We start from the raw sequence: 25,619 nt of genomic DNA, 5'->3' as shown, positions 1-25,619 counted from the left end.
TCTTGGTTGCTTGAGGTTGCAGGGAAGCTACGTTCATGTTACTTATGTGCTGCGGGTTGGTTTCATTTTCAGCTGTCCTTGGGATGGGCCTCAGTTCCTTCAGAGAGGTTGTTATCCTCCATCCACATGTTAGCGGCCGCAGGGAACTCCAGGAAGATTGCCCGGCCCTTGTAGATGATTTTAAGCCTCAATGGATAGAGCAGCATGTATTTTAAGTTTAGTTGCCTGAGCCTAGCCTTAACGGGCACAAATGAGTTCCTTTCCCTCTGTACCTTCGGGGTGTAATCCGGGTAAATGGTTATTTTGGCATTGCCGCGTTCAATGGCGCCCATCTCCCTGGAGTATCGTAGGATGGTTTCCAGATCTTGGAAATTGAGCACTTTCGCAATTATCGGGCGAGGATGCGAGCCCGGAGGGGGTTTTTTCTGGAGGGACCTATGTGCTCTCTCCACGGCAAATCCTTGTGTGAGTTTTCCCGCTCCTATCGCCTGTTGCAGCAGGGATTCAATGTACACTGTTGGGTTAGGACCCTCGTCGCCCTCCGGGGTGCCCAATATTCTGATGTTGCCCCATCTGGCCCGTCCCTCGCTTCAAGAATGGCGATTTTTCTCTCAAGGTCCACAACTTTAGCTTTCAGTTCGACATTGCCTTCTGCCGTTTCCTTTATGGTTGTTTCTTTGTTGGCCACCCTCTCCGTTAGTTTCCTGGCATCGTGGCGCACCAGCTGGATGTCAGATCGGAACTCGTCTATTTTTGAGTCTATATGTGTGCGGAGTGACGCTATGGCTTCTAGCTCTTGAGATTGGTTCGCTGTGGAGTCCAGTTCTTTTGCTTGTGGGGGATCTGGGACGGCGGAGGACGGAACGGTGGAGTCCTTAGCCTTAGTCGTGACATAAGTGTCCATTGTTGCAGGCCTAGTCTTGTTTCTGGAGCCCATGCTGAAGTCTCCGCCCCAGCCCTCACCGTTGGTCTTGGTAGAGGGTTCCCACAATGGTTCTGGTGTTGCCCCAGCGCTGCGGCCCAGTTCTGGGGGTGACCAAGCTAGGGAAGCTGGGGTTTATAGTGCTCAGCTTGAGCCGGGGAAGAAGCACTCCCGGCACTCGTCTGTGGCGGGTCAGGGCGCAGTCCGGGGTGTGGTATTTGGGCAAGGCCGGTCGAGGAGGGAAGGGTCTGTGTCCAGGGTAGCCCGCTGGGGTGTGTTGGTGTTGCACAATGCGCGTGTTGTGCTGGGCACCCCCTCAATGCCACATCCTGGCCCAGATATTGTTCATGCTAGTGGGCGCCTTGTTGGGTGCTGGTGGGGCCGGGGACCAGGGTGCACTTCCTCTGGTTACGCTCCCCCTGGGTCTCCTCACCTCAGGCTTGCTGGGTCGCCACTCGGGGCCTGCCGCTGCAATGCGCCCTCGTCTCGTGGGTCCTCCCCGAGATCCCATGGCTCCTCCGCCGATGCAGACTCCTTCGGGGTCTGGCTAGAACAGCCGGATTCGTGGCTGCTATCTGGCGTGTTGTCGGTGGCTCATCCGGCTCACGTGTCGGTAGGGTGTCGTCGCGCAGCCTGGTGGTCACCGACCCCTGCGGAGGGGGGATCACGGGCTCCTCCGTTCATCCCCCGCCAGCTGCTATGGGGGTATGGGAGCAGGGGCGGCCACCTCTCGGGTCGCCGCGGCTTCACGTGGAGGTCGCCATCTTGGGCCCAGGCAATTGCGGGAGGCAGGGGAAGTGCGGGCGGGCGTATGAGCGGTTCACTGCTCCGATTCCGCCAGCGGTTCGACACACCTTGTAGCAGGTCGGTTCCCACACCTACACAGCGGTTTATAGTGTCAGAAGGTGTCTGCTTCGCACCAATACAGGATCGTGATGCGGCGTCTCGGCTGGAGCTCAGCACATCAGCGTCCGTCCGCCATCGGCTCCAAGCCACGCTGTCAGGGTGGGACCTAAATGTAGTACTTGCAAAGCTCGTAGGACCCCCCCTTTGATCCTATGCATAAGTCCAGCCTTAAACGCCTCACATATAAAATGGCTTTTCTGGTGGCTATCACCTCCATAAGGAGAGTCTGTGAACTGCAAGTTTTGTCAGTGCAACCCTTTCTTTGTTATCCACAAAGACAAATTGGTATTAGGACCGCACCCGAGGTTTTCACCTAAGTTCATTTCAAAGTTCAATGTCAATCAGACCACTGAACTACCAGCTTTCTTCCAAAATCCATCAAGCTTGGCGGAGATAAAACTCCATACACTAGATGTAAGGAGGGCGGTGTAAAGACCGGTAGGGGGTGTCTGTACCTCTGCTCCCTATATGGTAGAAGAGAGGCACAGAAGACCCCAGCCAAGATTCTCTATTACGGTAGCAATGGACGAGCAATCAAGGCCTAGCTTCTCAGGAGGTGATGCAGGCTGGTTCTTAAGTACAGTGTATCCCCCAAGCCCCCACAAAGGAATGTCCACACACTGTATTACTGAAAACACAGTCTTTATATAATTAATATTCAAAGGTTATGTACACTTATCACAATAACGCACTTTGTGCTCAGGAAAATCAATAATGGTAAATATCTACAATTCTAAAGTGGTACCACTAATATTAGACCTCATTAAAGTGCACCCACAATACTGTCAAAATGTCACACAGGTCAATAGGAAGGAAACCAGCAATAGAGGGAGGAGAGATAACAGAGGGTTGAAACAATAGGCAGAATACTGGCCCCTACCACTGGACACAGTTCTGTGTGGAGATCCCCCCACCTGGGCAACCTGTAAAATAAAGAGATATAACACAAGCCCAGTCCATATATTGTTCAATAGTCTTATTCTCTCCTACAATGTTTTTACCCCCCCAATGTACCTGGTGGAGTCGAGTTCTTCGAAGAGGCGTCGACAGATCCTTCTTGAATGACCCCCTTTAAAGCAGGAGTCACGGATCGTCGAGAGGCGTCGAGAAGCGTTGAGGAACTCGGTGTTCGGTGTCGGGGAATCGACGGCCCTTCTTGAATGCCTTCCCTTTCAAGCGGGAGACACGGGGCGTCGAACGTCCGACAACAAACAGGGTAGAACGGCGTCGATGAGGCGGCAGGCTTCGATCCTAGCGGTGCTCGTCGGCGTCGAGACGTCGGCGTCCTGCGAGGAAGAGGCGTGCGGGGCACCTCGGCGACACTAGTTCTTGGACCGCAAAGATTGTGAATGACGGTAGCCCAACAAGGGCGTCGAGTCGCTCGAGTCTTTGGGGTCGTGAGGTGGCGGGAAACCCACCGGCGGATTCTCCTCGGCGCGTTGGTCGTCCTCGACTTTCTCCGGCAGGATAAAGCGGTCGACGGTGCGGTCGAGGAAGTCCTTCAATTCAAATGTTCTTAGGCAAGGAGCGGACGGCTCCGGTCGTCGGCGGCACAGCGTCAAGTGGTTCCCACGGCTGGGCAACACAACTTCGACGGGCCTCCAGCGGTTACACAGACCTGCGAACCCTGGTCGACGGCAATGGACTTCGACAGCGTCGAGGTCCGGGTGCTTCACTTCGATCTCCTCGGCGGTCCCGTCTCGGGTCGGCAGCCTTTCGAGGGTCTGACTTCCAGGGCGCTTCGGCGAAGATTCAGCGGTGCTCGATGGTCCCTCGGAGCACGGGAAGAGGGCGCCTAGCCAGGTCCTCTCTCGGGTCAGTCCTCGACGAACACGGCAGCCTTCGGATCGGTCGAAGCAAAAGCAACAGCAAGTCTTCTTCTTCCAGCTGGGCGTCGAGGGTCAGCAAATCCAGTTACTCTTGAGTGGAGACTCAGCTTCTGAACGCTTCTGAACAATTTCCAGTGGTGAGAGGTCCCCAGATATACTATTCTGTCTCTCATCCACACTGCTGGCACACACACAGCAGCCAATCACACAGAAGGGCATTCATGCAGTCAGTCAGCCAATCAGGCACACAGTGCATTCAGGCCACACTCCTCCCTTTCAGACACTCACAACAAGGAATGTGGATTGGGACAAGTACCCAGCCATTCAACACTACACACTGCATTCAGGCCAGTTTCGGGCAGGGCTGTCTCAGTCTTTGTCTCATATGCCAGAAACCAGACAACCACAACAAGGAGTGTATATTGGTCACACACTCCATTCACCCAGGTCCCACCCACAGGAGGTACCCATAACATACAGTCACTGGGAAGGCTCCAGTCAGTCTAGCTGGGCCTTCACAACAACACCATAGATGGAACTTCCACCCAACAGCCAGTCAGGGGGAAGGGACAGAGTCAGGGCTTCCCAGGACTTTGGGAAAAACAAGACAACAGGCAATAGAAAGCAAGAGGCCACAGGGGCCATCTTGTTTCTATCAGGAATCAACTGATCCCAATGGCAGGGCCTGGGTATCCCAAAATGGAGGACACCCAGAACACCTGTCAAGTTCAGCATGGAGCTGCCACCAGCCCATACCCTGCTCTGTGGGCCACCCACAGGTGCCCAAAAACATACACTAGGGGCACAGGGTTGTACCCCTACCCATGGGTGCCATAAGGGTATCCCATGGGTCTGTTCACCAAACCAAAAGAGAGAGCTGCACTGCCAGGAGTCCCTCATGGACTCCTGGGCAGAAAACATGACAGAACACACTGTAAAAACAGAAAAAGGACAAGGATTCAGAGGCCCTGTCCCTCAGATGCATTTCCAGCATCACAGTCGCCCCCCCCAGACTGAGGTGGAGGGTGCCTAATCTCCCACGGGATAGACACCCTCATCCAGACGGTCAACATACCTTCTGGAAAGGCCATCTGCATTATTGTGACTCTTCCCTGGTCTGTGCTCTATGGTGAAGTCTAGCCCTTGTAGGCTAATGGACCACCTGAGCAATTTCGGATTCTCACCCTTCATCTGCATAAGCCACTTCAGGGGCTTATGATCTGTTTGGACCTTGAAGGTGGACCCCGTAAGGTAGGGCCTAAAACGCCTAAGGCTCCAAACTATACTAAAACATTCCTTTTCAACAGTAGCCCACCTAAGTTCTCTACCCTTGAGTTGTCTACTGATGAATATGATAGGATGTTCTCTCCCTTTGTCATCTAACTGGGACAAGACAGCTCCAATTCCGGTGTCGCAGGCATCCGTCTGGACGATAAAGGGTCGGCTGTAGTCAGGCGCACTCAACACAGGTGCCCTACACAGACTTTCTTTCAAGCCATCAAAGGCCCTCTGACAGTCTTCAGTCCAATTAACCTTCCTAGGCTGTTTGGGTGAAGTTAGAGCTGTCAGGGGTGCAGCTATGGTTCCATAGTCTGCCATGAAATTGCGATAGTACCCAGTGAGGCCCAAAAAGGCTCTCACCTGGGTTTGAGTAGTGGGAGTCTCCCAGTTCTGTACATCCCGTACTTTACTGGAGAGAGGTTGGATTTGACCCCCTCCTACCTCATGACCAAGATAGGTAACTTTCCCCTGAGCTATCTGGCACTTGGTGGCCTTGATAGTGAGGTTAGCCCTTTTCAAGGCCTGCAACACCTTATCCAGATGTGTCAAATGCTCTTCCCAGGTGGAACTGTAGACGGCAATGTCGTCTAAGTAAGCCACACAAAAGGCTTCCAGCCCACTGAGCGCATGGTTGACCAATCTATGGAAGGTGGCAGGGGCATTCTTCAACCCAAAGGGCATGACCCTAAACTGGTAGAGTCCCTCAGGTGTGGAGAATGCCGTCTTTTCCTTGGCATGGTCCGTCAGAGCTATTTGCCAATAGCCTGAGGTAAGGTCAAAGGTGCTCACAAATTTGGCAGCACCTATAGTGTCCACGAGCTCATCAGCCCTGGGCAATGGGTGCGCGTCAGTTTTGGTGACGGCACTGACTCCTCGGTAGTCCACACAGAACCTCCAATCCTTGGTACCCGCCTGGGAACTTGCCTTGGGGACAAGGACCACTGGACTGGACCAGGGACTGGTTGAGGGTTCAATAACACCCAGATCCAACATCTTGGCGACCTCAGCCTGGATGTGGTTTTTGACGGTATCTGACATACGATAGCTCCTGCTTTTGACAGGCACACTGTCACCAGTGTCAATTTCGTGCTTACACCACGGTGTAAGGCCCGGTGTCAGTGAAAACAGAGAGGCATACTGCTGGAGCAAAGCCCTGCAGGCCCTCTGCTGCTCTGTTGTCAAATCTGGAGAGAGTTGTACTCCCTCCACTGAGCCATCCTGAGGGTTGCTATGCAGCAAATCAGGAAGGGGCTCACTCTCATCCTCCTCTTGCCCTGAAGCTAGCAAGAGACATGAGACCTCTGCTCGCCTGTGGAAAGGCTTGAGCCTGTTGACATGGAATACCTGGGGGGCTACCCCAGAGGCTCCCATGTCAACCAGATAATTGACTTCGCCCATCTTGGAGATGATCCTGAAGGGTCCAGTCCACTTGTCTGCCAAAGCTCTAGGCTTGGTAGGCTCCATCACAAGGATTTCCTGTCCCGGAGTCCAATCCACTTGCGAAGCTTTCAGGTCATGCCAGTACTTATTCAATTCCTGGCTGGCCTTGAGATTTGCTGTTGCCTGACCCATCATTTGTGTCATCCTCCGCCTGAGGCCTAACACATAGTCCCCCACTTGCCTGGCGGGACCTGGAGGGGTGGCTTCCAAGCCTTCTCGGATCAAGGCGAGGGGCCCCCTCACGGGATGTCCAAAGAGTAACTCAAAGGGGCTGAAACCAACACCCTCTTGAGGTACCTCTCTGTAAGCAAACAGCAGGCATGGCAGGAGGAGATCCCATTTCCTCCTTAGGGGTTCTTCCAAAGCACCTAGCATGCCCTTGAGAGTTTTGTTAAATCTCTCAACCAGACCATTGGTCTGGGGGTGGTAAGAGGTGGAGAACTTGTAGGTTACCCCGCACTCTTTCCACATGGTTTTCATGTAACTAGACATGAAGTTGGATCCTCTGTCAGAGACAACCTCCTTGGGGAATCCAACACGGGTGAAAATGCCCAGGAGAGCCCTGGCAACCACCTTGGCAGTAACAGTCCGAAGGGGTATTGCCTCAGGGTACCTGGTGGCATGATCTACCAAGACCAGGATGAACCGATGTCCACCTGAAGTGGGAGGGTCAAGGGGACCGACTATGTCGATGCCCACCCTCTCAAATGGTGTGCCAACCACTGGTAATGGCTGCAGTGGGGCAATGACCCTGCCTCCAGTCTTGCCAGACAACTGACAAGTGGGGCAGGTCTTGCAGTGGGACTCCACCTCTACTCCCATCCGTGGCCAGTAGAAATGGGCAGAGAGCCTCTGCTTAGTCTTCTTAGTCCCAAGATGACCAGCCAAGGGCACCTCATGCGCCAACTGCAGTAGGAAGGGCCTGTAAACCTGGGGTACCACCAACCTCTTGCGGGCACCAGGTTCAGGCTTAGTGGGCTCACTAACAAGGAGCTCACCCTCCCAATAAATCTGGAATGTCTTAGGCACTTCTCCTTGTGCCTGGGACAGGGCCTGTTTCCTCAGTCCCTCGAGAGAGTGGCACTCTCTCTGTCCCTTACAGAAGTCTGCCCGGGAGGGTCCCCCTTCAGCTAACAAGCATGGAAGGTCGGGATGATCCTCCGGGTTGAGAACCTCTCCCACAGGAGAGTCTTCTGTCTCTTCTCCCACAGGAGTTGAGTTTGGGTTTTCCACTGGACCCAGCCCGTCCGGAGCATGGATCCCAATGGGTGCTGTCGGAACAGCAGGAAGAGAAGGTGTTCCCTCCACAGAGGTGGCCTTCTTGGTCTTCCTTCTTCTTGCCTTAGGCCTCGCCTTTGGCTCGGGTACCGGACTCACAGCCAGACCCGGTGTCACCTGTGACCTAGTGACTGCAGCAGCAGTCATGGGAAGACCATCCGAGATCAACCCCAACTCTACTAGATCATTTCCTAACAGAATGTTAGCAGGGACATTGTCCTGAACCAGGACAGGAAGCTTTGCTGTCTTGTCTCCAATCATGAGTGTGACTAGGGCTACAGGCGATAATTTGGGAGGCCCACCAGCTAACCTGGTGGTTCTCAGAGGAGCACCTACATAGTCCTCTGGCTTGAGCAGGGTCCTGTCCACCACTGTCATGCTTGCCCCAGTGTCTCTCAAACCAGTAGAAGGCTGGCCATTCAAGAGGACACTTCTCAAAAACCTACGGGTGTTCTGCGGGATAGTTGCCAGTACTTCTGCGTACTGGTCCCAGGCCCCAAGGGACACTAAGGAAATCTCTACCGGAGCACCAAATGTGATTCCTGTAGAGGAGGGGAGGACAGTGGCCTCCACCTCAGACACGGGGTAAGGGTAGGTCAGGCTGACAGCCTGTACTCCAAGTGCCTTACCTTTACACTTGGGGTCACCCCTTTTGTGATCCAGAGCCCCACAATCCCAACAAGTGCCAGGAGTGCGGGGTACGGTACTGGAACCACTGGGAACCTGCTTTGCAGCAGGTGGACCACTACTCTTATTCCCACCCACAGAGGACTTATCCCCACTAGATTTTTGGGTCTTAGGAGAGGAAGGTTTTGGTTTACCCGACTGTGATTGCTTTTGGGACTCCTCAGCTTTCTGAGAGGTCCCCTTTTCTTTGTCCTTGTCCTTCCCACTGGAGTCCTTAGGGGACACCCGGTGGGAGACCCACTTGTCAGCCAACCTAGCCAGCTTAAAGGGGTCCAAAATGTTCTGGTCAGCCACATACTGACGCAGCTCTGGTGAACAGGCTTCAGAAAAATGCTCAAAAAACAAGAGGTGGGACAACTCAACAAAAGTTTTCACCTTGTAACCATCAATCCACCCCATCATGTTCATGTGCGCAGTACTCACCCAGTCAACCCAAGACACATTCTCTCTTTTCTTAAAATCCCTGAACCTTTTAAGGTATTGGGTAGGTGTCTTGCCAAACTTGGCAATCAAAGCAGACTTCATACACTCATACTGACCCCTTTCTTCCACACTCAGCTTCAGAATACAGTCATATCCAGTTTGAGGCACTCTGCTTAACAAACACTTAGCCCAATCTCTTTTATCTACATCATGAATTGCACAAGCCATTTCAAACGCTTCAATCCATTGGAGGATATCTGAACCCTCCACAAACACACCAACCAAATCTTTCATAAACTCGGTGGCTGGGGACCTGCCACTCTCAATTGGTCTAGCTGAAGTCTCCACTCTAGCTCTCTCTAGCTGGATTCTCTGACATTCAGTGTCCTTGTCTTTGAGCGCAAGATCCCTATTCTTGAGTTCCACTTGCTGTGCCAGCTCCTCTTTCTTAAGCTCAGCTTCTATTTCCAACTTGCGATATTCAAAGGCCAATTTCATCCTTAATAACTCAAGTTCCATGGAATTGCTGGGGTTTGGAACAGAGGCAGCAGGAATGGTGGCATTCCCAGAAACAGATTCAGCGACAACCCCAGGGGCAGAGTCCTCACTGGTTGCATCCCCCCCTTCATCAGGGGTTTCACCATCAGTCTGGTAGTCCACCAGGGCAGCTATCAGCTCAGCCCTAGACTTATCCACAAAGTCTAACTCCCTGGCTTCACAAGCACTCTGGAGAGCCTCTAAGCTCATCCGAGTCAATTTACCATTTGCAATGGGCTCCATTGCCTGTAATGCAGTTATTTGGTACACACCCAAACCTTAATCTAATAAAGTGTGGATATTTTGTAAGTGGCACGGTTATACACTGAGTCTTAAAACCATAAGCATCCCACCGCTGCCACCAGTTTGTAAAGACCGGTAGGGGGTGTCTGTACCTCTGCTCCCTATATGGTAGAAGAGAGGCACATAAGACCCCAGCCAAGATTCTCTATTACGGTAGCAATGGACGAGCAATCAAGGCCTAGCTTCTCAGGAGGTGATGCAGGCTGGTTCTTAAGTACAGTGTATCCCCCAAGCCCCCACAAAGGAATGTCCACACACTGTATTACTGAAAACACAGTCTTTATATAATTAATATTCAAAGGTTATGTACACTTATCACAATAACGCACTTTGTGCTCAGGAAAATCAATAATGGTAAATATCTACAATTCTAAAGTGGTACCACTAATATTAGACCTCATTAAAGTGCACCCACAATACTGTCAAAATGTCACACAGGTCAATAGGAAGGAAACCAGCAATAGAGGGAGGAGAGATAACAGAGGGTTGAAACAATAGGCAGAATACTGGCCCCTACCACTGGACACAGTTCTGTGTGGAGATCCCCCCACCTGGGCAACCTGTAAAATAAAGAGATATAACACAAGCCCAGTCCATATATTGTTCAATAGTCTTATTCTCTCCTACAATGTTTTTACCCCCCCAATGTACCTGGTGGAGTCGAGTTCTTCGAAGAGGCGTCGACAGATCCTTCTTGAATGACCCCCTTTAAAGCAGGAGTCACGGATCGTCGAGGAACTCGGTGTTCGGTGTCGGGGAATCGACGGCCCTTCTTGAATGCCTTCCCTTTCAAGCGGGAGACACGGGGCGTCGAACGTCCGACAACAAACAGGGTAGAACGGCGTCGATGAGGCGGCAGGCTTCGATCCGAGCGGTGCTCGTCGGCGTCGAGACGTCGGCGTCCTGCGAGGAAGAGGCGTGCGGGGCACCTCGGCGACACTAGTTCTTGGACCGCAAAGATTGTGAATGACGGTAGCCCAACAAGGGCGCCGAGTCGCTCGAGTCTTTGGGGTCGTGAGGTGGCGGGAAACCCACCGGCGGATTCTCCTCGGCGCGTTGGTCGTCCTCGACTTTCTCCGGCAGGATAAAGCGGTCGACGGTGCGGTCGAGGAAGTCCTTCAATTCAAATGTTCTTAGGCAAGGAGCGGACGGCTCCGGTCGTCGGCGGCACGGCGTCAAGTGGTTCCCACGGCTGGGCAACACAACTTCGACGGGCCTCCAGCGGTTACACAGACCTGCGAACCCTGGTCGACGGCAATGGACTTCGACAGCGTCGAGGTCCGGGTGCTTCACTTCGATCTCCTCGGCGGTCCCGTCTCGGGTCGGCAGCCTTTCCAGGGCGCTTCGGCGAAGATTCAGCGGTGCTCGATGGTCCCTCGGAGCACGGGAAGAGGGCGCCTAGCCAGGTCCTCTCTCGGGTCAGTCCTCGACGAACACGGCAGCTTTCGGATCGGTCGAAGCAAAAGCAACAGCAAGTCTTCTTCTTCCAGCTGGGCGTCGAGGGTCAGCAAATCCAGTTACTCTTGAGTGGAGACTCAGCTTCTGAACGCTTCTGAACAATTTCCAGTGGTGAGAGGTCCCCAGATATACTATTCTGTCTCTCATCCACACTGCTGGCACACACACAGCAGCCAATCACACAGAAGGGCATTCATGCAGTCAGTCAGCCAATCAGGCACACAGTGCATTCAGGCCACACTCCTCCCTTTCAGACACTCACAACAAGGAATGTGGATTGGGACAAGTACCCAGCCATTCAACACTACACACTGCATTCAGGCCAGTTTCGGGCAGGGCTGTCTCAGTCTTTGTCTCATATGCCAGAAACCAGACAACCACAACAAGGAGTGTATATTGGTCACACACTCCATTCACCCAGGTCCCACCCACAGGAGGTACCCATAACATACAGTCACTGGGAAGGCTCCAGTCAGTCTAGCTGGGCCTTCACAACAACACCATAGATGGAACTTCCACCCAACAGCCAGTCAGGGGGAAGGGACAGAGTCAGGGCTTCCCAGGACTTTGGGAAAAACAAGACAACAGGCAATAGAAAGCAAGAGGCCACAGGGGCCATCTTGTTTCTATCAGGAATCAACTGATCCCAATGGCAGGGCCTGGGTATCCCAAAATGGAGGACACCCAGAGCACCTGTCAAGTTCAGCATGGAGCTGCCACCAGCCCATACCCTGCTCTGTGGCCCACCCACAGGTGCCCAAAAACATACACTAGGGGCACAGGGTTGTACCCCTACCCATGGGTGCCATAAGGGTATCCCATGGGTCTGTTCACCAAACCAAAAGAGAGAGCTGCACTGCCAGGAGTCCCTCATGGACTCCTGGGCAGAAAACATGACAGAACACACGGTAAAAACAGAAAAAGGACAAGGATTCAGAGGCCCTGTCCCTCAGATGCATTTCCAGCATCACAGGCGGTCCTTTACTATGTAAACAAAACCAGACCGCTAAGGACAACAGACAAAATGTTCGTCTCCATAGCTCCAGGCAGGGAAAATCGGGTGCCCAAAAACGGCATCTCCAGATGGATAGTCAGATGCATACTGCTCTGCTACTCGCTATCAAATAAAACACTGCCTTTCACACCAAGAGCTCACTCCACCAGGGGTACAGGAGCTATCTTGGCTTTTATCGCAAATGTCCCGCTAGACGCCATTTGCAAAGCAGCTACATGGAACACTATCCACACTTTTACTCAGCACTACTGCATTGACACACTTTAAAGCAGATTCCCAGGTGGGACAGGCGGTGCTAAAACATGTATTTGTCACTGTACCTTGTCACTGCTCGCTAATCTATGCATAGCATGTGATCTAAGCAGATTCCACAAGCCTCAGAAGGGATACATTACTCGCTGTCATCATATTTCTGATGCTTATATCTGCTTAGATTCACATGCGCTTCCTTCCTCCCCTTAGAGTAGAAGGTGCATAGATGTTTTCTGGGCTTTATCTGATACATAATCTGATTTACTAGACCTGTACTTGCGTTACACTTCATGCAACCTCATGTTAGAAACAATACAATCTGAGGGACCTCGACGCGTGAAGCACCATGGGTACAGTAGACCTCAAACTAGGGATAGTGTTACTGGCACGCCCTGTCGACATCCCTTTTCAAGTTTCGAAAACAACAACTGTAATACTCTGCAGATTCCACTAGATGTCGGCCTATGCATAGCATGTGAATCTAACCAGACACAAGCATCAGAAATACGATTACGGTGAGTAATGTATTCCATATAGGATAAACCATTATTTTTACAATGCATCAGTGTATAAGTGTTTCTTTTGACTATATGTATGCTACACGTTCTTTGTACCTTCCTTCAGCACTCTCTTCCTCCTATGATACACTTGGCTGCTCTGTCACAGCTACCGCTACCTTGAGTAGTTGTGGGATATATTGACCCACTCAACAGCATTGCCCCACATCACTAAGCTGCATTTGCGCAGAAGCAACCACAAAAGGGTTGCACTGGCTCTTGTGAGCGCCATGGCTCAAAATTGTGTTTTGCAACAACAAAAATGGCTGCACCGTCCTGCCAAGCACACATGGGGCAGGATGGAACCAGGGGGCACATTAAAGGAGATTGCCAGTGGGTTCCCACATAAAAGGAAGAAAGTGGACAAAGCAGCCTTGCTTTGCTGAAAAAAAGGCAAAATATCCATTGAAAAGAAACCCTTTTTCACCTTTAAAAAAAGTGCGGCTTTGACGCTAATTCCCTCTGTTCCTTAAAGCCACTGTGATTAATAAGCCCTACCAAGCCCTGCGTGTTTCATTGTGCCTCAGCAAAAGCAGGCATGATTCTGAATTGACAAGCCCAGTCAAACCAACTAGAAAAAAAAAATCAACCAGGAACCTTACTTTTACTCACACGGGAAACCGTTATTTTCTTTGCAAAGTATCCAAAACTGAGCTGTTCAGAGAGAGACGCTAGCTGAGCCATGCCTGCTTCAATGTATCCGTGCTTCAGACCAACTCCAGCATTTCAAGAGAATAACTATAGCTGCAGGCAGTGTGTGAATCTGCTGGAGATGAAAAGTTGAATTTAAAAAGGAAGGCCAGCTGCACCACGTGTAAAAATGGGCTTTTGCAAACTAAAGAAAAACAAATGCCTGTGTGTTGGAACAGTACACTGGTGAATGAAAGCCTGCCAGTCTTTGGCAATATGGAGGGGTTTGTGGCTGGTGAGATTATATAACATGGGTTATTTTATGCAACCGGCTTGCTTTAATTCTGGATCTAAGATCAGAAATTAAAGGATAAAACTATCATGGCTGGAGTTGCAAGTTGAAAAACAGATTTTCTGCTTGGAGGGGTGGCACCAAAAGGAGGGCTCTCTCAGCAGATACTGACAGCTCCCTGATAATTACGAGGCTGAACAGACTTTCGTCTCTGCTGGGACCCGGACAATGAAGCTCCCAGGGAAGGAAGCCTGAAGTGTGAAGGGGCAATATAACTTCAATCAAGGGAGAAACACCCACCTTGCTCTGAAGGAAATGACTGTTGGCAGCAGTTGAAGTTAAAGAAAAAAAGATGACCCAGGTACAAAGGAACTGCCATTTTGTTCACAAAGACTATTTCAGGAATAAACTTTAAAGACTCCTATCTCTGCAGCAAGACTTTGAAAAATTGTAAAAATGTCACAGTTTCAAAGTGTTTTTTGTGTGCTTTCCTTTGAGACATGATAGAACTCACTGCTACCTTGGGCACAGAAAGGGCAAAGTATTGAGGATAAATAGAAAAGTATCAATGTTGCAAACATACCTTTTTGTACATACATCCCTTGGGAGAATGTGCATCTGTGTATAAAGTTAGGGAATTTTGGGCCGAACCTTTCATGCTCAAAATTACCAAAATGTATCAAAAGGGCGAAACCAGGTCCCACAGACTGAAGGATTGGACGGATATGTGCTGCACAAAATATGTAACCTGTGTATATGATTTGCCAAGAGATTGCAATGGTGTAAATGCATGTTTTTGGCAAAATCGGATTTTAAGTTAAGTGAAAGTGGGAGTTTTTGGACATTATAAAACTCGCCTCATAAATCTGACATCATTCCCTTGGAAATCCAACCACTTTAGAGCAAGGTGGAGATTAGCACCCCTGCCCAATCCAAGTAGTGTAGGGGCGTGTTTAGTTAACCCTACCCAGCCTATACTTCGATGATGTCCTTATGCACTATAAATAAGGGTCCCTGACAAGACAGACACTCTTCCTGATTTCATGCACTGCGTTCCTGTACCGGTCATCTTCCAGATCCAGACTCCACAACAAGGCCAAGCAATGCTGATCCTACTCCAGCGCCCACTGCAAAACCCAAGCAGTGCTGATCCGAATCCCAGCAAGGCCTCCAATATAAAAAAAAAAACACTAAATCTCCCATTATCAAGGGGAAAACTGTGGTACCTTTGGCATCCTGATCCAGCCGTGCTTGCTGCCACTCACTGCATGCTGCTGCAATCCTACTACCCTGATGACCTATGGTATCCAGTGACCAGAATTGCCAGTCCAGAAGTGCTACCCGGTAACCAGAACTGCCCAGCTGTTTGCCAGGCACCCTGCAGTGTAGTGACCAGAACCGTTGACTGTCCAAAATCCAAAAACTAAAAAGTGGACTGTGAGTATCAATTGCCACCCCATTTAAACCCATAGCCTATCTTGTCTTTGTTCTCATCCCACTTTCTAAGTTACCCTATCCTTATCCTGATACCTTGTTAAAATTGTCAGCATTCTTGCAACCCTGCCATTGATTTATAGTGCTAGCGCCATCTCTTTAGTAATTTTGTCTTGTGAAATCCTAAGCTATTAATGCTGTTTCGAGTGATCGGACTGGTTCCGCCAGGGTGGGCGCTGGGGTGTGAGGATTGAACTTGCAAATCAAACCTGGAGCTTCCTGTGTCCCTCTTTGGTGGCCTAGCCTGAATACTCTAGCGTAGAGTAAATCTATTCTTGTCACAACCTGATTTCCTTTCCTTTTTTGCGCCTTCATTTACTCAAAGTGCACCTTCTTAGATCTTGCATAACCCATTCACTTTACCAGCTAGAGACTTACTTTCACTTCCATAGTGTACCTGTGATCTTTAGCTATCCCCCCAACGCATTGCGATTTACACAATTTACACGGAAAACGGAAATATTTGCAAAGTTTCCAACGTGTCATTTTCATTGTAAACTGTTTTAAATCTTCCATTCATTTTTCAAATTGTATGCTCTTGCTAATCCATTGCTTGTGATTGTTAGTACCTTTACATTGTTGCTTTAGTGAAGAACTGTATTTTTTTCATGGTTTTTGCACACATTCCTTATTTTATTCCTATATTTATTCATCCATTTCCGAGTGTCCTTTTAACATTGCAAGGATTTCAAATCCGTTTTTCACTTTTATTTGGGGAGGGAAGGTTGGAGTTGAATTCCGTTTTCAGCGTCTTATTCCTGATCACCTGCTGCTTCCTTAAATCCAATTAGAATTGATTATTTGTGGGTTGAGGGGACTTTGCAGGGGGAAATCCTAACTTGGGTGCTATGTGTCCTAAATCAAAAGCGCTCCTATTCCGCTGTGCTGTATATGTAGTACTCCACTAAAAAGTCAAACCCAGTGCATTGCTCGCATTCTCATTTGTAACTATCACTCCATTGGGGATAGCTGCTATACATTAAAAGTGTGTGATTTCTTTTGAATTTTAAATAAATAAATATTGCATTTGACCAACAAGCCTGGTTCATGGTCCATTGTGACCCGGGGTATTTGAAAAGGGTGTGTGATATGAATGGTGTATCATCCCAAAATTGAATCCCCATAAATAAGGAGAAAAGCACCTCAGTTAGGCGCTACATACCAGGCCGAGACCACGGTGTGCATGTCGCTTGATTGAAATCCTTAACATAGTTGAAGAAAACAGACCTAACAATTCGCCTGCCTACAACGTCCAGCTTCACAGCACCACAGATATGTTCGGATCAGTGGTACCAGCAGTTCAGGGCCTCAGGAAGGACATATAATATAATTACTGCCATATACGAAGATAAACTGTAAGATACAAATAAATTGTTTACTACCTGGTGCCAAGAAGTATGGATTAAAAAAGATGGCTGTTTAGTTACTCAGCTCAAAGAATTTCCCTGTTTGGGAATGGGAATTACTTTTATTCTCCCATAAAAAACATTTTACTCCCAACTTCAAATAATGGGAAGTAAAATACTCCCACTTTAAAATATCTTATCTGGATCCCTGAATGGTGGGTTTGCCATTTACTCGAGGTTGGGGGGGCTGGGGAATAGATGTCCAATGCATCGTATGTCCGATACAAGATGACGATAAATCACATGATGCATTTTTGACAAATTGCATTAAGGGAAACAGCAGACTGGATTCATAACATTTGCATATCCTGTTTTCTTTTTATGGTAAAAAACAAAACCTTAAAGTCCCCCTTTTTCAGCAAAGCCGCATCCATAGTCTTCGACGTCAGGCTTTATAAAACTTCAAATGGAATCTGATTTCCTCAAACATGAAATGGTCCAACAGTGTGTTTCTCATGCTTTGTTCCACATAAAGCCAATTTCTTTCTTGTTAATTATGATAAGCAAAGAATGTGTTGGGCATTTTCCTATTAGGCAGCACTGCTAAAATATGACAGCTTGGAGTTTGCCTGTTGACACTTTTTGATGTTCTTTGGAAATGGCATACCTTTTCTCACTACCAAAATGGTGCAATTTACTGTTTCTGCTAAATGGCTTTCAGCTATTGCTATTATTGTCTGTCCATTTTTATATCCCTATATCCAGCGGGGCTCTTATCACCCACTTAGACACTCCATCTCCTGAAACACACTACCCTCTGCTTATGCTCACTGTCTTTTTGTGTCTAGTTTTCACACATTGACCCTTTCCTCCTTGTATTAATTCCATCCGGCTGGTCTTCCTTGCATCTATGTTTGATTGTTTTTACTCCAAGAACTTGTTCTTGTCCCTCTACAGATCACACTGGGACGTGCTACCAAAGATAATCAGATTGATGTTGATCTGTCATTAGAAGGTCCAGCCTGGAAGATCTCGAGGAAACAAGGTAATGCCTTCTTCCCCACCCATCAGATTCCAAAATGAAGTCTTATTTTGTAAAATGTTCTGTCTCTTTTAAAATTGGAGACTGCAAAGCATTCAATACCAGTATACCCCCCAGTCAATCCTGCTCCCATCCGTTTGTATGAGAGTCTGCCTCCCTGATAAGCCTACACAGGCCCTAAGAAAAAGCAGGTGGCCTGCCTGGTGCCAGATGGATCTTTTAGACCTTTGACTCTGTGGTTGATCCTTACAATTAAGATCACGTCCTAGGAATGCCTATACCCAATTTCTTGATCTGTAGTACTTACTGTTACCCTCATCAACGGTGTATCTACTTTTTACAGAACAGATCTATTTTAGTATGTCTCATTGTGGACATTCTTTTATTCAAAGTTATTACTGTGTTGTCCAGTGATCATCTCTTCCCTGCTCCCCTCCTAAGAGTTTTCTTGATTGCGTGACTGCTTCAGGGTGAGCCAAGGAAAGCTTAAAGATTGCCCACGTTTAGAAAGTTAAACTCTCTCATACCTTGAACACAATGCTGATGGATTCTTCCAGACACGGCGCAGTAATGACATCTTCTAAGCCCGCCTCAAACTTTGAGAACTTCCACCAGCAGAGTTTTGCATTTTGATTGTTCCGCACATCTTTTCTGGTTTCTGCTGCAGGTGTCATCAAGCTAAAGAACAACGGAGACTTCTTCATTGCCAACGAGGGCCGTAGGCCCATCTATATTGATGGTCGCCCTGTGTTACCTGGGAGCAAGTGGAAGCTCAACAATAATTCAGTAGTGGAGGTAAAATAAACTCTCATCTTGTGCACTGCTTAGTTGCATGTCTGCTTCCTGTCAGCTCCTCTTGTTTCTCATTCTTGCTACCGTACTCCTCCCGTCAATTACTGGTTCTTTGTCCTGTCTCCTCTAATTGCCTGCACTCACTTACCATCAGTGTTTCGCTCTGTTTAATGTCTCTTCTTAATGCCCAATCCTGTTTGCTTTTTCTGCCGTTTATCTCCGGTCTAATGGTGTTCACCTCCCTGTAGTGTTTGTTGGGTCAAAAGTCCTAAGCTAGGGCTTTGATGTGAGCTCCCTGGATTTTTGGGATTTCCTTTACTGCTACACTGATCTTTTTTGGACCCCGAGACCTTTATCCTTACAGGATGTGGTGACCAAAAGGCACACGCTTTTGCTGAGCACAAAACATTGCTCTATTAGCTGTTTTCCACATGTGATGACAGCAAATTTATGTTTCAAAACTTTGCAAGTTAATTACAGTGAGGGAAGAGTAGCCTGTTCCTTGGACTATAGTCACTAAGTGGTGCTCTTGTCTTGGAAGTCATGAAGGAGTTCCATATGTAAACCTAGTTTCTTTGAATGAAATGATGCAGATATGACCAAATATTTCCTTTGCTACAGCTTGTTCAGGCAGCAAAGACCAGATTTGGCCAATGTGTGAACTGAATGTCTGGTATTCAAGGCAGAATCCATATCCTGTGTTTAATCGGGAGGAAGCATGGAAAGGTTTGAATGCAGTGCCACGCCACTCCCCAATGATTGTGTGGCTGCCAAAGTTTTGAAGGGATTGTGATGAATCCTCACAGTCCTCACTAAACCCCAGCCTAAAGACTCCTACCATGTGGCAACGGTAAGGCAGCCGCTACCTGATCCTAACACTGAGGGTGGTTTCATGAAGGAGGATCACATGGGAAGAGACAGCTGTCAGGGGGAAAGGGTGAGACTGTTAGGAGAGACTCTGTAATCATCCACTTCTGAGGATGAGATTTCAGTAATGCCTAACTATCTAATAGCATGTTGTCAATTTAGGATTCCTTCTACCGGATTTACCCAACTCAAAGATCCTTTTTTATGAACATGGTACACTCAGAGATCCAGAAGTTAACATCACATCCTTTAGATGTTATGATTCTGCCTTATATCAAGATCCAAACCCAAAAGGGAAAAATACTACCTCCTTTAATAGACTCCACTAAATCAGAATACTCTGTTACCCAATCAGATGGGATTAACTAAAAATAAATTAACTAAAAATAAAACTTGCAAGAACATTATTGACTTCAAGTCCCATAATGCTCCTAATACTGAAACGAGGAAGAGAGGCTCAGTTAAAGAATGGGTATGAGCGGTCTAGTTGTTTTAATACAGAACACCGGAGCTGGACCTTTAAAAACTTGAAGGCCTTTCAGGGGCAAGAGAAGCAGCAGCCAGAGAAGTAGCAGCAGTAAGAAGCAGAAGCTGATGGCGTTGTGACGGTAGCAGAAGGCTGTGCAGTAGCTATGGCAGAGTTCGGAACAACATGGCCGTGCAGCGTGCAGGAAGCTGTCCTCAAGCGAACCACGCTGTGTGGGAGAGACGCTCCTGACACGCTGTGAACTGCTCTGGTGCTACATTCACACCGGACAGTGTGCGAGGCTGCAAGAGCCCCATAGGTCGGCGTGCAAATCGGCAGACCAACAGGAGCTTTCAGAAGCAGAAGAGGTCCTAGATAGAGAAGAAGCCACACCGGTGAGTCAGAAGGAGATGCCAAGTTGGCCTGAAACGGGTGACCCCAGGGTGCTCCGAAGGAGGCCTCTAGATGAGATTTATTTTGAATATCAAACTCTTTAATTAAGGCAAACTGGGCCCAATTCCCCTAATGCAGGATTTCAAATAGGGAAGCATTGTAACACGAAGTGCCAGACCCAAAGAAGATTGACGAACTGGGCGCAACTCGCCTAATGTAGGGAAGCATTGTAACACGAAGTGCCAGACCCAAAGGAGATTGACGAACTGGGCGCAACTCGCCTAATATGGGATTACAAATAGAATAACATTGTAGCCCTCATTGCCCAAGTCAGAGGAGGCTGATCTACAAGCTCTCCTGAATAGGGATACCAATTAGGAGATTATTAGAACTTATATTGTCAATTTAGCAAAAGAGCAATACCCATGAAAATAGGATACAACTCTCCCAGGAAGAGATGTCAAGTGGGAGACAATTGCAATCCTCATTGCCTGCAGCCAAGAGGCTATATAAACAGAAAACAAAGGCTGCAGGAGCAAAGCCTTCCTTGTACGAGTTACCAAGGGGAGAGATCTGTTACCTGTATTGCTAAAAGCCAAAATAAAGCAAGATAACACGTATCCTTTTGTGGGATATGAATTCTGAAAAGATGTAAACCCTTTTGATCAAGGGAAGCAGTTGTTTGTTCAAATCTCCTCATTTATGGTTCCTGTGTGGAGAGTGTGGAACAAACATTACCACGTACAAAATTGTAGTGGTAGGAGATTTATGCTGGCAGGCGAGTTTACCAGAAAGAAGTGATTCTAAGTACTGTGATTCTAAGTACTGTGATTTTCTAAAAAGGTTATGATGGAAAAGAAATGTTGATTCCACCCCTTTGTTTTGATAAACTGCTGCATTTCAGAAAATGATTGTTGTAACCATCCTGAATAAAGTATTTCTTTTGAAGAAGTAAGAGGTGTTGTTAAGTAAGATATTCCTATTAGTGATACATTTTCCTGACCTGTGTCAACCCCAGAACATTTTGCTTGGACTTGGTTTCTATTTGACCTTGTCCCAAGGTGAAGGGGAATCTTTTCCTTCTCTCACCTAGTCTTTTACTCTTTTTATGGGTGACCTTTTTATGTCTCTCCATAATGTATGGTTGGAGTTATAGTTTGCTATAACTTTTGGGCATAGGCTGGGATGCCCCTTTGGGCTCTCCTGTTAATTTCTTGTTCGTATACTTGGGTGAACTACAGTTCCCAAGTAGTAAATAGGGATTTTCATACCCTTTACATTTTGTATAAGTGAGCCAGCACACCCCACCTTATGTAGAGTGCTGGTGGAGGGTGGGGGGCTTACAATGTATCCCCTTTCTTACTTGCTTGGTAACATGTTGTTACAATAAGAGTTTTACATGAGTGGCTGGTGGCAGTGGTTTAACCTTTGATTTGTAGTCTTTATTACCCGCAGGCTGCTAATTCAACCCTGGTAATGCACAGAAAGGCCACCATTTTTCTAAAATGGTGGGCTTTCTTTTTTTGCCAGTTGTGTGTGCTTGCTGTTTGAGTGCTTCCCCTTCTAGGCGGTGTATGGAAGGCATGGTATCAAACAGGAAGACAGACACAAGTGACCACAGTTAAAGTGTGTTTATTGAACTTCAATTGGGTTTGAAAAACACCTATCTAATCCAAAATGTCAAAATGGGAGCAAGCTATGACCATCAAATAATAATAACGCTGTTCTATTCAAGACTGTTATAAACGCGCCTATACCAATAAACCTATTGGCAATACTTATTTCTAAATACAAATAGTGTGGGAAACAATGTTATGCAAAATAAAAAGTGTTCAACAAATATGTCAGGATATTCAAGCCTTTGGCATCCCGTCCCCACGTTTTCAACACTGGACAAAGCGGCACACTTGAGCCTAGCACAGTCTCTAGCTTCGCTAGCATGAGGATGCAGTTCAAAACTTCCACATCATGGCCTTCTGTGCTAAAGTCTCTTTGCTATTCGAAGTCTGTTATTTCAGAGGGCCTGATGCAACACAACAAACATCGAAGTTCCCTTCTTCTTAGGATTTCACATTTACAAATACTCAGGTGATTTTCTGTTCACCTTGGGTCCCCATCTGCCGGGCTCAGACCCACCTTAACAAAATATTCTCAATTGGGCTCCCTCTGCCAGGCTCAGACCATTTCATTTCAATTTCAAAACCTTCCTTTTTGCATCAAAGACTTTCGAATGTGCACAGGATTTTGCTTGACCCATCGCAGGATCACTTCGATTCACGGTTTCCTTTTAACTTCGAGCTCTGCAACTTCTCAGCTGGATACCTTAGAGACCCACGTGGTGCTGGACCACTCTGTCAAGGGTATTGTATCTTGCTTTAAAAGTTCAATCACTCATCAACAGTTCAACTTTTCTTGCTTCTTCCATCATTGCTTCTTAACAGTGTTCGTTCCAGCGCTCTCTTCAAATTACCGAAAAACTCCCAAGTCCCATAATGCCCTTTATGGGTCTTTTTTTCTATTTATTGATTTCTTCCTCAATTTCAATATTTAGGTTCTCGCTCCAACCACACGCACGCTTACCAGGATTTCCTCTTTCCATCAGACTCACCCAGTTGGCGCACCGCTGGCACGGAACCTCTGCAGCTCTCTGGGCCGAGGTCACGGTCTTCCTGTCTGCCCCTTTGACACCTGGGCTTTCCTTCTTGAGCCCAGTGGAATCAAGCCCACCAGGGGATACAGCCAGCAGGCTGCAATCTGTTATCTGTGGTCCTCTGGAGACACGGCTCCACTGTTAAGATCAACCTCTCACATGCATGGGGTCAGTGCTTTCTTACTCCAGCATGGGGTCTGGTATGGATTCATATGCTCATGAATAATCCCAGTCAGGCTGGGAATCCTTGGTAATAGAAAAAAGTTTCACTTAAACTGTATTTCTCCTCTAAACCAATCACTGTCCTCTGGGTCATACTGCCCCCATCCAAGGACAGTCCTCTCCCTAAGCCCCTCCTCTGGCAGACATCTTCAGATTTTGACTGCACCCTTCAGTGTGGGAGTCCTCGAGTTTGCTCTCCAAGCTTCGTGTTTTCAACTTTGTTTCAGAGAGACCTGCGTGCTCTTTTCTTCATCGGTCAACAATGGGGACCCGTTGTCGGTGAAGTTCTGTGCCCCTCCAGGAAAAAGATCCATCAAGGTTTCTACAAGGCCATCTTGGGCCTATTACGCGCCCTCTGATCCATGATGGAGGATGAGGAGGAGGGAAGACCCCTCTTCAGGCCCTGCACCAAATGAGGCCTGTAGAATGTGTTTGTGGAGGACTAGCACCTGCAATGTCTCTACTGCCTGCACCCAGACCACACAGAAGTAGAGTGCGAGATATGGCTTGGTTTCTCCAAGAAAACGATGGAAAGGCATAGTAGGCTGACAGCATGGCTTAACATGAACAAGGCCTCTGACGGGTGCTCCGAGCAGGGTCATGCCTCGTCCAGGAACAGCCGGTCCGAGGAGCGGTCTTCTAAGTCCTTTGCGGGCGCCTCATCCTTTGGAGCCCAAAATAAGGCCAAGAGCCCACAGTCCACCGGGTTCGCTACTGAAGCAGGTCCCAAAATGGATAGGGCACGATCAGCATCAACTTCCGACTCCATTGCCAGCATACCTTCAAACTCCTATTCAAAGAGGAAGTCATCTACCCAGGCTAAACTACGAGATGAAGCCGTGGACGGAGGAGAAAAAGCTGTGCAGCCCAAGCAGGGTTAACCAGCACAGGCAAAGACCTTGTTAGCAACTCAATTGAGGACTACTACTACCACCACAGCAGCTACGGATGCTGATCCTACGAGGGTAGCTCCCATGGCTCAGTGTCCCTGCACCCAAGGCGCGATACCACAACAGTGACTTTGGCAAAGTCTGCAGGCACGCCAGAAGGGGTGAAACCAGCCCAGGCCCCGGTTCAAGTCCCTAACGGGGGGGGGGGAAAGGGAGGGGAGGAGGCCCCAAAACAATCCTCCCAGGCTGTCGCCCAAACCTTGGAGGTCTCGTCCACGGACTTCGATCAGGAGTTTTGGCATACGGTCCACCAGGCCATTAAAAGAGGACGACGATGCCAACGGTGCAGGGTATAGTTTTCCTGTTCTGCCTTCTCATCCGAGGGACGTTTCCTTGGATATTCTGTAAACTCTACACACCTTGGTGTCAGAGATCCAGATAAGAATGCTTCTGCCCCCCGGTACCTGTGGTCTCCCAGGCCCCGTATCAGCCTCCAGCGAAGAAGAAGGAGCGTCATCGGACGCCCCCATATCAACCTCCACCACATCGGGCCCCTTCTCCCCCAGCAGACATGGGTACGGGAATGGATATTGCCACGGATGATGACCGACATTGTCGCAGTCGACGGTGAGTCGCCACATTTGGATGCTGCACATAGGGTGTCCCCACCGGATGAGGTAGAATCGTTCCACTCCATGATTGCCATGGCCTCTGAACTACTCCAGCTGGTGCCCGATAAAACCAAGGAGGAGGGCTTCTTGTATCAAAGGCGCAAGGCCAGGAGAAAGACTGTCATGGCGGTACCTTTTCTAGACGATGTTTGAGCGGAGGGCCTGGCCCTCATGAAGAACCCTTGTACAACTCCAGCCAAGCGGTATAGGCTGGAGAAGAAATATAGGATGCCGAACTCCGTACCCAAGTGCCCGAGGTTGCAACCATTGCCTGATTCGGTGGTGTCAGCAGCCGTGAGGAAATTGTCGGCTAAGCCATACCCGCCGTCTTTGGTCCCTCCGGACAGTGAGGGGAAAAGGATGGACACCTTGGGAAAGAAGGTGATTCACACTGCAGCGTCCACTATCAAGCTGGCCAACGCACTGGCGATCCTGGCCAGGTACGACCGGGAATTGTGGTAAAATCTGGGACCGATCGTGGAGTGCCTCCCTGACAGTAAGAAAATTGAAGCACTCGCTCTCTTCCAGGAAGGGGATGTATCGTCAGATCACGCCATCAGTGGCATTAAAGTTCTGGCAAATGGGGAACGGTGTCTGCCTTCATCGACAGGATTGGATGAAAACCACTAATTTCCATCGCAAGGTCCAAGCTGTGAGGGAGAATTCTCAGAAATGTGCTAATTCCCTCTACCTTAGAGACCCCCAGCAACTTTGCTGGATTTTGAGGACTTGATTTTTTTAACCTGGAGAGTGTGACCCTTTTTCCCACTCTCTCATGTATTTTATTGTGATTTTGAACACTGTGTTTCTTTTGGTTGTGGAGTCTGACAAACTCCATAGGCATCCGCTTTTACATTTTGTCACACAGCACCTACAGTGCAGTGGCACAGGGAAGTTTTTCAGATTTCCCAAAGGTTTAAAATACCTTCTCTTGGATAAACTACTGTTTCCAAGAGCAGTAAAGTGAAATTGACTT

The 25,619-nt window shown here is 48.5% G+C and overlaps 1 protein-coding gene across 2 annotated transcripts in view; it reads left to right on the top strand.

Moving 5' to 3' along the window:
* MCRS1 (microspherule protein 1) overlaps window positions 1–25,619 on the top strand; it is a 700,973-nt gene that overhangs the window by 602,995 nt on the left and 72,359 nt on the right. For both annotated transcript variants that reach the window (XM_069653718.1, XM_069653719.1), the window contains 2 exons: window positions 17,608–17,695; window positions 18,360–18,487. In XM_069653718.1, coding sequence (XP_069509819.1) covers window positions 17,608–17,695; window positions 18,360–18,487 — 216 coding nt within the window. The remainder of the gene's footprint in view (window positions 1–17,607; window positions 17,696–18,359; window positions 18,488–25,619) is intronic.

The sequence above is a fragment of the Ambystoma mexicanum genome, chromosome 3q (genome assembly GCF_040938575.1).
Source record: "Ambystoma mexicanum isolate Mex_15411 chromosome 3q, UKY_AmexF1_1, whole genome shotgun sequence".
NCBI classification, from domain to species: domain Eukaryota; kingdom Metazoa; phylum Chordata; class Amphibia; order Caudata; family Ambystomatidae; genus Ambystoma; species Ambystoma mexicanum.
The sequence above is the reverse complement of the archived record's forward strand: the minus strand, read 5'-3'. Positions and strand labels throughout refer to the sequence as shown.